Source organism: Aythya marila (assembly GCF_965140915.1).
Source record: "Aythya marila genome assembly, chromosome: 14".
NCBI lineage: Eukaryota > Metazoa > Chordata > Aves > Anseriformes > Anatidae > Aythya > Aythya marila.
Window position 1 is genome coordinate 6,261,855 of NC_139055.1, and position 14,297 is coordinate 6,276,151.

At 35.4% G+C, this 14,297-nt stretch overlaps 1 protein-coding gene across 6 annotated transcripts in view; it reads left to right on the plus strand.

Annotated features, from left to right (window-relative positions):
* Nucleotides 1-14,297, plus strand: part of RANBP17 (RAN binding protein 17) — a 162,503-nt gene that overhangs the window by 97,986 nt on the left and 50,220 nt on the right. For 5 of the 6 annotated variants that reach the window (XR_014318437.1, XM_082771276.1, XM_082771278.1 and 2 more), the window contains 4 exons: nt 1,101-1,164; nt 1,252-1,360; nt 6,290-6,393; nt 12,581-12,669. Coding sequence is in view for 5 of the 6 variants with exons in the window: in XM_082771276.1 (XP_082627402.1) it covers nt 1,101-1,164; nt 1,252-1,360; nt 6,290-6,393; nt 12,581-12,669 (366 nt within the window). In the remaining variant the exon portion in view is untranslated. The remainder of the gene's footprint in view (nt 1-1,100; nt 1,165-1,251; nt 1,361-6,289; nt 6,394-12,580; nt 12,670-14,297) is intronic. The other variant, XM_082771280.1, reaches the window with a different exon arrangement.

Sequence of the window (14,297 nt, forward strand, 5' to 3'; positions counted from 1 at the left end):
GGAATTAGCATGTCTTCATGCAGTTAAAGATGCTTGTAATTTGCACCTAGGAAAGGATTCAACTTGCGAAACAAGTCTTGAGCTTTTGACCGTTAAGGCCTTCTCTAACTTAATTTTTACAAGTTTAGCTTTTGATTTAATACAGAATAGGTTACTTTTATGTTACTTAATGTACATCTCCCTGGGAGCCGTTGTGTACGAGCAGGTGCTGTCAGACTGAGGGTTACCGGGACAGGACGGGGCCAGGCAGCTGCTGTGAAGTTGGGAGCTCTGCTAGTGTGGCACTGGGGCCTAGCCCCGGACCGCGGTGCTCACTTGTCATCTGCCCCGTCACTGCCTTCCATTTGGCCAGTCTGTGGAAGGGAGGAAGTCAGTTAATGCCCAGCAGTGGTCAGTTAGGTTGGCTGTAAGTGTACAAGGTTGAAAAATTGGCATTACTGTGGAGGTATCCGTAGATACGTCTAAAATTCCCTGCTGTACCACCTTGTGGTTTTGCTTCTGAATCTTTGTATGCTCCTAAGAAATTTCCATTTGCTTCTTAAACATCTGAAAATTCTTTGGTTTAGTGGTTAACCATAGTTGAATATGTATGAGATACACTTTTATTTGTTGTAACTGAAATAATGACAGGCCTGTAAGATCCCATCCATGATTTTGAGGCCATGACTTCGGTGCTGCTCAGGGCTGCTGCCCATCCCGTTGCCAAGGCCAGTCTTCAACACAGGCAGTTGCAGAAACGCTTCTTTTCTACCATGCTGATAACATGGGGCTGTCTGGGGAAAACACACTACCATTTATTATCGGAAACTCTCTGTTTAATTATAAAAGTCATTTAGTTCATTTGTCTCTTTTGTGACTAGAATATATGCCATGAAAAGTAATTGCTTTAATTAATAATAGATTAGGTCTTTAATGTACTAAATAATATCTTCATGACATATTTCTAGATGAAATTCAAGATATTTTTTTTTTAAATTTGCATTTGTTGTTGTTTCAGTTAGTTTTTTTTTTTTTTTCTCACTAAAAATTCCTGAAAGTTTGTACAACCTGATAATGTAGTCACAATATTGCAAGGCTGATATTTCCTTAACACCTGCTACTTATAGTCTCCTTAAAAAACTTGTGAAAATAGAGGCTGTGAAGTTCATGCTTCAGAACCACACAGTAAGTTTTCTTACAATGTTAAAAAATGTTAAGTTTGTAGTAAATTTTGTAGAATGCTAAACTTTTCACACACTTGTGTTTCAACAGAGTAAGCACTTCCCTTTCTTGGGCATCAGTGATAATTACAGCCTCAGTGACCTTAGGTGCCGGACAATGTTCTACACCGCTCTCACTCGTCTTCTCATGGTAGATTTAGGTAAGGTCCTCCTCAGACATCCCTGAGATGCCTTGCTGTCTTGTTAAGAGTTAGTAATGCTATGGATTTTTAAGTTTATTTAACTAATTAAAAAGCAGTTTAATTGTACAATAAATATTTATTTATAGTGGTATTTAAATCACTGCCTATTAACTTTAGAGATTTATGACAGTAAGCATTGATAGCCTGTTTGTTGCCTTCTATTAGAGAAATAAGCAAGATAAGTTGATATTTGTGTTTATTTGTTTTTCATATAGAAGCATTTCTTTTATCAGATATGAGGTATTTACAAAATACATGATTAAATAAGTGCTTTGAGATTCTTGGTAATGTCCTGGTTATGCCAGTACTTTCCAGCCTCTAGTAGAAGTATTGTTGGTTTTGTTTTATTTATTTTTTAATTCATTTATTTGTGCAAGTTCCTAATATACTAAAACCTTCAGTTTTGTAAGAACAGTAGCCAAAATTCTGCAGTTCAACCAGTAGTACTTGAGCATGCACTTGGTATTATATCCTGAGACGTTTTTGGGAGATCAGAGCAGTTCGATGCATGTAAAACTCAATGTAATAGCTCAATGTAATAAAGGATTCAGTTGCTTGGAATCCAGACACAACCTTTGGCCAGCAGACTAAAAGGCAGAGCTCCATCTGCATTGCCTACCTCTTTCTTGTCTAGATGGGGGAAGGCTGGGCTTGCTGAAATGAACACTAAAACAAATCATGTGTTAGAGAAGCTGATGATGAAGACTGCAGCATATCACAAATTGCCTCAGGTCTGACAAGAGGCCCAATTCAGGGTCGTGGACCTGTGTCAGCTAAGGATCTGCCTTACAGAATGCTTTCATGAGTGTGGACACCTGTTCTTAGAGTGGGCCACTGATAAGGGCTTCCAAAAATAAGGTGGCAAGTCTTTTGTATGCTGATTTCTAATCCTCATGCAAGGACTTGACTAGACAGCATATGGGCAGAAGATGGACACAACGTTGTAAGCCAACAGTAGCTGAGATTCCCATTGATGATAATGGGTTCCTGTAGTGTCTGCCACTGAATGCTTCTGAAAACAGTTGAGTTGGAGATGAGACCAAACTATGTTCATCAGTTTTGGGTTTTGTTGTTTTTTTAAGAATGGCAATTGTGAGCTGGACCTGTGATCACTTGCAGTTAAAAGGCTTTCAATACTGGCTAAGTGTCATATTTACATAAGCAATATGTATATTTTTCTAATGCAAAGTAGGTTACACCTGCAGTTTCAGTAGATTCTTCTGTGAGGGAGAAAAAATAAAGATTTGGTAAAAACAGGATCGCAAGTATTAAAAATTACATATCAGAGTACAGGTTGTGTAAAGATACGCCAGACAAACAAAATGCAAGCTTGTGACTTATGACTGGCTTCAAGCTAATAGATCATTGTGACTCTTCTGGATTGACAACTCTATGAGATCTGAAATGATCAGGAGTATCTGAAGAAAATGTGCATTGCTCTTTTGGCTATTGTCCTTTTTGTTCCTACTGGAATAAGTTTGGATTTGAATTGGTATAAAAAATAAACAAACACATCTATAGAAACAAACAATTGTGAGCGTCATGTTAGGATCCAAATTTAAAAAGTAAAGTATACTTTACTAAAAGTGTACGTATTGTGCTTTCTGTGTGTTAGTGCAAGCATTAAGTGACAGTACTCTTGTGAATCAAAAGATTTTTCAAACTGTGCATAGCAGCATTTTTAGACCAAAAAGCATTGTACCAATTGCATTCTCCGGCTTTTTCAAATTACAAGAAGAACTTTGTATGTAATCTTCTTGAGATGTATCTAAATTATTTACATGGGAATAATATGAAGATGAATTATCATTAATGGGGCTGTTCTGAGTAATAGTTTAATATAGAATTATTTTGGGGGATGAATGAAATACAGTAAATTCAGAATATTTACATTTTAAACAACGTTCTCTTGGAGTAAATAACAAAATCAAACTATAGTAGGAAAAATCAGTAGTATATTATTAGTATATTATTCAGTATTATTTAGTATTTGCTTCAAAATGCACTTGGGTTTCTGCTGGATAATTTCAGCATTGTATTGATATAATTAGACTTTGATATTTGTGTGCCTCGGTTGTGTTTTTGATAATTTTAGGGGCATTTAGAATTGCACCATTTTGTCCAACTGGTTCTTGGTCCAAGATTTCTAAAGTAAACTGAATATTCTTGTGTGTGAATTACATAGTTACCAAAACTAATAGAAGAACACCAGTAAAAGTTGTGTTTAAATAAAAGTTTTTATAAGGATTAATAAATTTTTATCACTTCTTTCTTTTTCTTCTGCACTACCAAAAGCAGTAGATCTAAACTGTAGAAAATTCCTTCAGGAGCTATTCTGCGTGATTTGTCAGTGTCCTGTACTTACAGGTATATGCAGTCATGCTCAGTGCCAAACCTCTCCAAGTAAAGCAGGTTTAAAACACTATTGCCTTAAGCCACACACAGACCTACTATAATGAACAAGTGATGCAATTTTTTTCCTTCCCAAAGGACATAGCAAGGATATGTATGTGTTGTTTGAATTATAGCAAATGAACAATTTACCATGGAAGGTTTGTTTAGCATAGTTTCTTCCTTTCCTCATTAATACTGTGCTGCTCACGGGATGTGAATGTGGCTCATGCGAGAATGTGGAAGAAATGTTTAGGTAGTAATTGGATATGTAATTAAGAGGCAAAGCAACAGGATATACAATACATAGAGAAATAGAAAATAATATGATCAATAAATGTTTAACTTCTAGAAGCGTAAGACGAAGCTCTGGTTGAGCAAAAATTAGGAGCACAAACTAATACTGTATTGGAATTGACTGAGGAACTAGAGCTGGCTAAGGAAGGAGGTAGATAGAAAAAGCTTAATGAATGGTCTGAGATTACCATGAACAAGGGGGAGTTCACAAAGGTTCCAGAAATGGCAAATAAAAAGACTGACTTGGGTTGAAAGGAATGGAGATGGCAGAGGAGACAGGCAAAGATGGATGGGATTAGAGTCCAGTTTCCCAAAGTCCACCAAGTCCTATTGCTGCCAGCAGGGGCTTTGAAAGCTGCCACAAAGTGTCTGAGCCTCCCTAGTTCTGCATGTGCAGGGTGCATGGTTGCTTGAACATAGTTTGCTATTTGAAGGTTCTGATACTGTTGTGGACCAATGCAGCACGCTTAAGTTATCGGAAGTGTTTCTTTTGCTTTTTAAAAAAATCTGGAAAGCTGGACATGGAAGTCCTATGTGAAAAGGAAGCAGTTTAGGTCACAAAGCTGAGTATTCAGAATTGAGAAAATGCCATAATTGGGTTTGACTATGAAACTTCCATTTCCTCTGCATTGGAAATATATATGTTGTTATGAGACAGCTTTAATTGTAGGATCACAGTTACTTCTCTCAGCAGATATTTGCCTCTTTCAGTTCAGATGTGTCATCCTAGCTTAGTGAGTAACTATTGAGTAGGTTTTTTCTGGGTTGTCACCTGGATTTGTATGTTGGTCAGTATGTTCTGTTTTGAAGACAGAAGTTTTCTTCCTGGCCTCTTCTGGGTGAGTGCTTTGATTTTTGCAGTATCCCTGAGAAATAGGAAGCTGGAATTAAACCCATTTTGCAAATGAGCATATGAAGAAAAGAAATAAATTTGTAAAGCTTATGCCAGGTTTGGCGGTGGTTTGTAGGTTTAGTGGGTGGCATCCCTGCCTGTGGCAGGGGGAATGGATTTATATGATCTTTTAAGATCCCTTCGAACCCAAGCCATTCTATGATTTGTGCAACTAATTTTATGCGTAAAAGACTCAGGTAATTTCAGTTGCAACTTAGCATATGTCTGTTTTATCTATCAGTTGCCCAGAAAATAAGAGTCCAGAATTAATAGTATTGTTGGAAAGCAGAGAATGAAAAAGGTCCTAGTGTTGGTTCAAGGAGTAGTCTGGACCAGTTGTTGTGTTTGACACTAACCATTTATAGATGCCCAGGGCAAAGTACACAACTGTTTCCTCTCTATCTTGATTTCCCCAGGCTTGATTAGCCAATGAAAAGAGAAGGGAGAGAAGCCCTATAGCAAAGAACTCTTTAAAAAACGTAAGTTAGTTCCTACTCTTCATTGCTCTAGAGAGGAATTAGCATGCAAGAGGCAAGCCACCTTCATTAAGCACCTGAAGATAAGTACCACAAGTACCACTTCCCATGCAAGTTGTCATTTATAAAAACTTTTTGTTGTTGTTTATGATGAGATGTTCAGCATCATGACAAGGCAAAGAAACAGACCAGTCTTCCTGCTGTCTAGCCAAGACGATCACTTTTTTTTTTTTCCATTCCCACAACATTTTGCTCATTTACTCCAAATTCACACCTCTGAAGCAAATGAGACAATGATGTGATGCAAATAACCCCAGCATAGTCCAGATTTATTTCCATGGCAGGTTCATCCTATACTAAATAGATTGGAAGTAGAGAAAATAGCATGTCATCATAAAACATTGTGATTTAAACATTGTGCTGTGAAGTATACACAGGGAATGGTCTAATTTACTATTGCAACTTAAATCCAACGTTTTCTAACTGTTGAGTCTCATCTGTATTTTGTGAGTGTTTTTCCTAGTGTATTGAGCAAATGCTGTTAGATTAGCAGAGAAAACAGAAATATGAAAAGGATAAAGGTATGAAATGTGGAGACGTGGTAGTCTTAGATACAAGTTGTTTGTGATCAACAGTTTGTCTTTTGTTTATAGCTCAGTAAAAAATGTCAAACCTCAAATTGTTGTTCCTGTATTTCTTCTGAAAATTCTGATGATGTCAGTGAGATTTTTCTATAAAAGCTTAAGAGACTGACCCCTATGAACAATGGTGTGAATATGATCTGATGCTTTTGCTGGTTTTTTGTTTTGTTTTGTTTTGTTTTTCCTGTAGGTGAAGACGAGGATGAATTTGAGAATTTCATGCTGCCTCTCACAGTTTCATTTGAAAGTGTGACTCAGATATTCAACAGTAATTTTGAACAAGAAGAGGCAAAGGTAGGTTTATTTCAATTACAGGGAAATAAGTTATTGGTGTAAAAAAATGATAGTTGGGTGAGCATTTAGCAACAGATTGTCATCTTTCTTTTGTCTGTCTCTGTTGAAATGCATATATGTGTATACTTATATGTATATTAATACCTGTATACATATATGTAATTAAGAATGTAGACGACAGGGATACAAAAACCATGAATGACTATCCTAAAAGAAACCTTGTATAAATATCTGATAAAAACTTTGGGATTTTTCAGTGCTTACAGATCAAGTGACCCCATTTGAGCCCTGTTTATAATCAGAGGGATACATTTTTCTTCAGTGATAGTTTATCTGTTTTGTATGTAACATTTCCCTTTTCCATGTTAGTATCCTGTTTGTGTGTATTAACATATTTATTTGGGGGTATAAGGAGACATGTTGTAACACACTTGATAAAACACTGCTGCTTTAAAGTATTTTTTTTCAAACAAGAATTTATTATATAAATCAAGACTTTATTAAATGGCTGGGCATATATGTATAAATAGGAACTGGTCTTGAAGTATTGCACCCTTAAACTGAACAAAGTGATTAGGATAACTGATAGCTAAATAAGGTTTTTATGTGCCTGTGGGAGCCATATTAGGATTGATTTGACAAGTCAGTTCAGCTGTGGCAACAGTCATAATATCTAACACAACATTATGTTTTATTAGTAAAATCCTTAAGTGTAGCAAGCTGTTTGTGTCAAAACAACAGTATATTTTAGGGAAGAAAAAGATTTGCTAGATGCAAGCTGCATCATCAGGAATGATAATACTTAAAACACTATTGCATTAAAGAGAGCCCCTTCTACTGTCACTGCATAACTAGTTAACAATGCACACTGGAGTGCTTGCTCTAGCTACACAGGGTAATTTTGAAGACACCCTAACAGTAATTTCTAATTCACCACTGTAATTTTTTTCATGAGATAATGGAAAGTTAAATGTACGTCGCCACTTTAATCTACTTATTTTCATAAGAAAATAAACAAATACGCTAGAAATATTTAATAAATAATTTATATGCAATATATCTCTCACATTACAAGAAGATGCACAATTCACAATAATTACTGGAGTTGAGCTATTATTTTTATAAGTAGTACCAGATATTATTTCAATATTTACCTAATTCTAGTTTCCTCATTTGTTTTTTATGTATTTGATTTTAATCATGTTTCATTTGTTAAATACAGTTAAACTATTTTGGAATCATCTTCTATATTTTAAAGTTTAAAATCCTAAAAATTGAAACAAAGTGGTCATTGGATAGCATTATCCTTCTGTAGGAAACTGCATTTACCTCATGAGGGTTCCGTTTATTAAAATAATTTTGCTGTTGTCCTGTCTGGTTTGCTTGAAACCATCTTAGTAGAGAAATTTTAATGGAGTGCCAGTGATATATTCCTAAACTAGCAAGTTCTTAACGACCCTGGAAAGTGACTGCTTGATTACACTTTAACGGTATTTGCAAATAAAATCACAAGTAATTAAGGGGAAATCTCCAGGCTTTTGAGCAAGTTTGATGCATGATAACTGCCTGATTCAGCTTCATCTAGAGTAATGCTGTGTAGACAAGAGCTACTGAGATCAATAGCAACATAATGATAGTGGCAGAATTAAGTGAGTAACCTGAGAACTGTGTCTTCAAAATGCATGCAGCTGCCACAAGCCAGGGCCACACAGTGCACTCCGTGCTTCCGTCCTAAATGTTCATCAAAAGACGCCCTGCAGGAAAATGGAGTTAGATGCTCTTTATTGCTGATCGTGTCTCTTGCCACATTTATCAGGGAAATTGGATTAGCAGTTGGCAGCTGCAGGTAGACAAGGTTCTGCAGTGATTAAATATGCAGCTTGGCTGCATTTGTTGTGACAGACCTTTAGTAAATTCTACTGTAAGCACCATCTGTCTAATTTGTATAAAGAAAACTTGGTGCTTTAAGCTACTGATAAAGAACTAAATCTGTTGCTTTATCATAAACAAAACTTTTGCTCTAAATTCTCTTAAACATAATTTATTAGGTTAAAGCTATTTTTCTATCATGATGAATAAATAATACATGCAAAAGTGCTTTCAGGTACTTCATTTTGCAAGTACTGAAAACAAAAACAGTTCAGTTCTTCAATAAAATGCTTAGTATTCCAATCCACAGGGAGATGACACTGTTAAAATATCACTATGAAAATGGTCCAGGACTGCCAAATTCATTTAATTTGTGGTTTTTACTAGGACTTTCTAACTGGCTAGGGTTTTTGTTTAATATTTCTGAAATACACCATTGAAAAACAATCACAGCAAGGGAGCTCTTTCTTTTTAAAATACATTTGTAATCATTAAATCTGCATACAAAACATATGTTTAGGCTTCTTTTCCAGTGAGATCAAATATAATTGAAGATGGCTTAAGTAATTACGTACTTTCCTTTTTGCCTTTTTTTTTTTTTCCTTTGCTGGTTCTTTCTTCACAGTCTTATATTAATAGGAAAGATGTCCAATATTAAAACAGTGGCTAATTTTCTCCTAAGAATTTCAAAGGCTCCTGTTGACAATCCAGTTAAGTAATATATCGACTGGGTAGCCGGAATCTCTGTCGTACCTTGTTTATGGTTGTGACATCATCAGGTTTGATAGAAACGCGTGAAAAAAAGTATCTGAGGAAAAAGCAGTTAAATAGCAACATGCTATCTTTAGCTGGTTTGTAGAAACTCCATGCTGTTAAATTATTTAAAATCCTTGATTTTCAGCTTGCACACATTAAAAGTTTTCACACTAAGTGCCAAATGTTGCAAACAGCACTTTAACAGAATGATTTTGCTTTGATCCCTGTAGCAGTTCCTGAATAATTTATCACAGGTTATTGCCTTAATTCTGGAGAGGGATAGAGCAATAAAGGCAGATGAAAACACTCCAGTTGAAACACCTTGGGGCCTGCTCATTCCTCTGACACGGCTCTTTTGTTGGAACTATTTAGAGGTTATTAAGACGTGTCTCCAGAATTAAGAGTATGCTGTAAGGATGAAGACAGCCATCTTAATTCTAAAGACAAAGCGCAATGACCCTTCACCTTTTTTTTCCTTTGTTGTTATTATATAGTAGAATTATGAGGGTAATATTATAGCTGCACCCAGTAGTGCCACTATAGTTAAGGGTCTGTCAGACTTTCCATTACAAACCCCATTTTGGGGGTGGGTGGCGTGAGTAGTCTCGTCTGTGTTAAATTGTGTTAGTCAGACACTTGGCACATGTTGGCAAGTCACAGTTTGTTGGTTTTTTTTCCTGCAAATATTTAAATGATCCTCTCTTTTCCTTTAAAAATCCATTGAAAAATCTTATTCGGGACTGTGAGCCAACACACAAGAATTCTTAAAAATCAGTTTGTTTTAATTAATCTTAAGGAGACCTATCTCTTTGGTGCTCAGGGAAGAGTGTTTTGAAACTGAAATTCAAACAAAATTTTCCTTAGTAAGAAAATCAATGTGTAAGCCCACATACTACTGACAAGCTCTTGTTACTACGTGTTTTTTATTTACTGTGCTTCACTTCTCATCTTACTCGTTTTGCAGTTGCTGTTGTTGTTATCAGCTGTCACTTTGGCCCAGAAATGGCTGGTGTTCAGTTGTGAATGAAGCCCTATCTTACTGTATTCCTCAGATTGTACTGTTAAGTTTGCAGGGCTCTTTCAGTCCCACAGCATGACATACTAAAAGTAGATGTACAAGTTTGTAATATTGTTTGTCACTAATAAATCTTGTGCATACAGGTGCTCTTTGAAAACTTGCAATGGACTAATAAACTCGGGTGTCTCAGAAGTTTTGTAGGTTTGGTGGTTGGTTGGGTTGTTTTTCTTCTTTTTAAGTGTGACTTAAGCAAATGTGGAATTTAGGATGATTTTTGTTCCAGATTAAGTTTAAAGGTATTTTTGCCAGACAGTTAACAGGAGCAGGGTTTATCTCAGGATTCAGGCTGCCCTGATACTGCTAACTGTTGGCATTATTTCCTAAAGTTGAGTTCCAATGGATAATAACTAAACCACCGAGTTCACTGTTATTTTATGGCATAAGAATATTATGGTGCTTTGTAGATTGAGGTAATTTATTAAGAATATTGTGGTTAGTGGTATGGACTTTTTAATAGCAACATCTGAAGCCAAAGAATAGAAAGCCGAGATATGTAGCATGTGTAGTGTTTTTTTTCCTTTCTTTAGAATTGAAGGTCAAATGTTGTTTGAAATTACCTGGTATTTGTATGGGCTCTCGCAAATCTGGAGCCGTAGTTTAAAGTATGTTGCACATTAAGTTGTATTAACAGTTTATAATGCTCACAAACAATTTGTTTTCTAAATACATTTGTGAAAGAGTGTTTTCTTACAACCAGTTGTTTTTATAAAGACAGAATAAGCCTGTTACGGGAATATATGTTTGGCTGGTTGTGTTTATCTAGTCCATGTTCCAGAGACCGCAGTAAGATGGCGAGTTCTTTCCCTCTGAGTGCATCTTCAAACAAAGGCAAGTTCATGTCTTGCCAGGGGCTGTAGCTCCCCTTCTTCCTTGCATCAGCCTTTTCTTTGTGCAGTCTTGCTTACATCATTTGCCGTGGTTAGAATGGGCAAAAGATCCCAAATCACTCGAAGGTTTCCACTTCCTTGTATATGCTGTTGTATCTCTGTACCCCTTTGGAAAGAAGTATCAAGTGTTGCTCCTAGTTCTTTTCATTCTTGATGTTTTGGCAGCTGTATCTGCTAAATATTTATTTTCTGTGTGGACAAAACAATGCACCAAGTATGAAAATACAATGAATATAAGGATAAAGTTACAGTTTTGTGTCATATCTTCTCAGTATTGAACACTTCCTCTCTAGTGATTTCAGAGTTCCATTAAAGTTAATGAGAGTTGAGACCTCTGAGCATCTTGCAAGTTCAGGCCATTACAATGCACAACAGAAAGGAAACACAAATATTAAAATACTCCTAGCAACCTTACCAGCATTTCGTAGGGAACTCAATTTATCCTCAGATAAATCTACGTGTGTGCCATCCAAGTCAATTGGACTAATGTGTCTGTATATGAAAAGTAGAAATTAGCCCTTGTGTAAGATTACATGTAGCAGTTTAACAAGGCATCAGCCGTAATTTGCTTTTTATGTGACCATTTAGAATTAATATGTGAATCTTACCTTTTGCATTTCTCAGTGCTATAAATATTACAATATTATCATCAAGTGCTGCATTATTGAAAACTCTGTTTTTAAAAAGCAAGCTCCTTACTTTTTTGTTGCCATGCTTCTTTGATTTTTTTTTTCTTTACTAAGCTTTGCAGTGCTGTGGTCTTTCATAATGAAAAGCCCTAGAAACCCCACCTTGCAACATATGGATAAAATTTATTAATACTAGTTCATTGTCAAAAAGAGAATAGTTGTTTAACTACATTTGAAAGTTGGTTTGTATTGTGAAAATATTTTTTCATTCACTGGTATTCTTTTTAATGATTTCTATTAATTATCCTGAAAACAGCCCTTTAGTAGGGGCTAATTATCTACACAGTGTTGTCTGCTTTTGAGCTGAAAGGGTTCTGAAGCCACTATTCAGTCACTAAAGGGGGAAAAAATCGTTTCAGAACTAACATTAATACAGATAAATGTTAGCTGGGTCTTCTGGAAATAAAATAAAGACTTTTTGAAGAAACCTAAGTTGGAAGATGATTTAAAAAAAAAAAAAAAAAAAGTTAAAATAACAATACAATGAGAATCTCAGTGTAACCTTAATTGTAGCTTGTTATGAGTACCAATTAGTCTTAGACCTCATTTAAAATATTACAAGCTTAAATTAATGCTTTATTGTTACTTTAAATATATTAACGCAGGAAGCACTCTTAAACTTTAATACACTGTGTTCATATATTATGTTTTAATTTGCATTATTCATTAGTATAGGATATTGAATAATCAAAAGCATTTCCTAAGCATTTTGCTAGTGTTAGCACTATAAAACTTGTGGAAATCTTGTTTGTTGAAAGAATCTTTGTGCTTTTTATAAAAAAGGATTTGAGCGAGACATTTAAACTAATGAATCAAAATCAGATATGTGGTCATTATTGGCTGATTATTACTCCATCTGCTCTGTGCTAACGTGAAAATCAATTACTGTGTCTCTTTCCCACTGACAGCGTATGTTGATCGGGCTGGCAAGAGATCTTCGAGGGATTGCCTTTGCACTAAACACAAAGACCAGCTACACCATGCTGTTTGACTGGATGTATCCTTATTACACTATGACAATACCAGCTCTGTGCACAGAGGGATACCAGGCCCCTTGCATTAGTTTAATAGTATGGCACAGTGGGGAAGAGGAAACAAAGCTAAATGAACTAATGTGTAATCAGCTAAAATTACAGCACAATGGCAACCATGCAGTTAACTGGGAAGGACCACAGAGAGGTCACTTTTTTGTTATGTCACACTACTAATCTAGAAAACATATCCAAATGGTTTCTCTCCTTTCATAAATCCATAATGTTTTCACAAAGAGAAAGCTGTGTCTTTAACTCAAAGCACAATGTACCTACATTTGGTTTAACATCAAAAGTGCTTAAAAAAATACTATACAAGTGCTATCTGGGGAGATTTCTCTCTCTGGTATGAATCATGTCTTTAATTTAGTCAGTTACTTTCTATTTATGTCAACTCTATTAATATCACAACACCTGCAGTCTTCTTGATCAGAAGAAAATGGACGTCTGAAAACAAAATCAAAATCTTTAGGCTCTAGCTTTCTTCAATAAATAATGATAATGCAGTTCTATTTGCTTTCAATATTGTATACATTTTTATGCCAAGAAATATGATAATACTCACGGGTATTTTCTTAATACTTAGAGAAATGTTTTGTATTTTCATAAATACAGTAGCTGTAATTCTTTTTAGGCACACAGTCATATTAATAACAAAATACTGCAATATGTAGTGAAGTAACTGAAATTACGGGTTTTATAATTTAGTTCTCAAAGCTGTGGAAGTGAATTATGCATTTGTTTATTTTACGGACAGAAAAAAAAAATGTTAAAGTATAATTGCATGTTTTATTAGAAATCAAGCTTTTAAAAATACTTTGAGTACATAATGAAAATCTGCTGTTCACTTATTTTTGGGGAGTATAAAAGAGGAATGCATTATCAGAAATTCTGGCTAGGAAGTTAGCCTGAGAGGACTTAAAGGCTGTCCAACAAAGCCTGATAGGATCTGGTAGATGTCCTTATGTGGTGGGTGCTAGAATTCTGATGACCACAGAATTCAGATAAGCCCTTTTTAAGACCTTCACAAGCCAGCAATGATTCTCTCCATGTGCAGGCTCTGCTTGCGTGACACAGCTTGCAGAAAGAAAATCCAAAACAGAAGGCAGTATAATCTTCATTTCCCTGAAAAATCAGTGGAAAGCATTACTTAATTTCAGTTTTAGAGGACTAGAGGAAAAAAAAATCTACCGAAGCCAGACTGTGAATTAGCATCTCATTTTCTAGTGGGCACCATCGGGGTACGTTTAACTTCATTAGTACTGTTTGTGCTTATGTTACCCTAAAACATAATAATAGAACATGGACAATGTATAAAAGTAGATCAGTAATGCATCAATTTCAAATTTTTTACTTTGTTTTTCCTAGTGCAGTATGAATATCGTGCTGTTCTGTGCAGAAGTACAAATCTCCAGCTGTAGAGGGAGGTATAAGAGAGACTTACCTCCTCTCCATCTGAAAAAAAAAAAAAGAAAAAGATTCATATAATACATGGAGGAGGTTTTTTATGAAAGGATCTAGGATATGTAATCCTCAGGACCCTTTTCTGAGTGATTTTTTAAAATATTTTATTAATTCTATTTTATGAATTAAA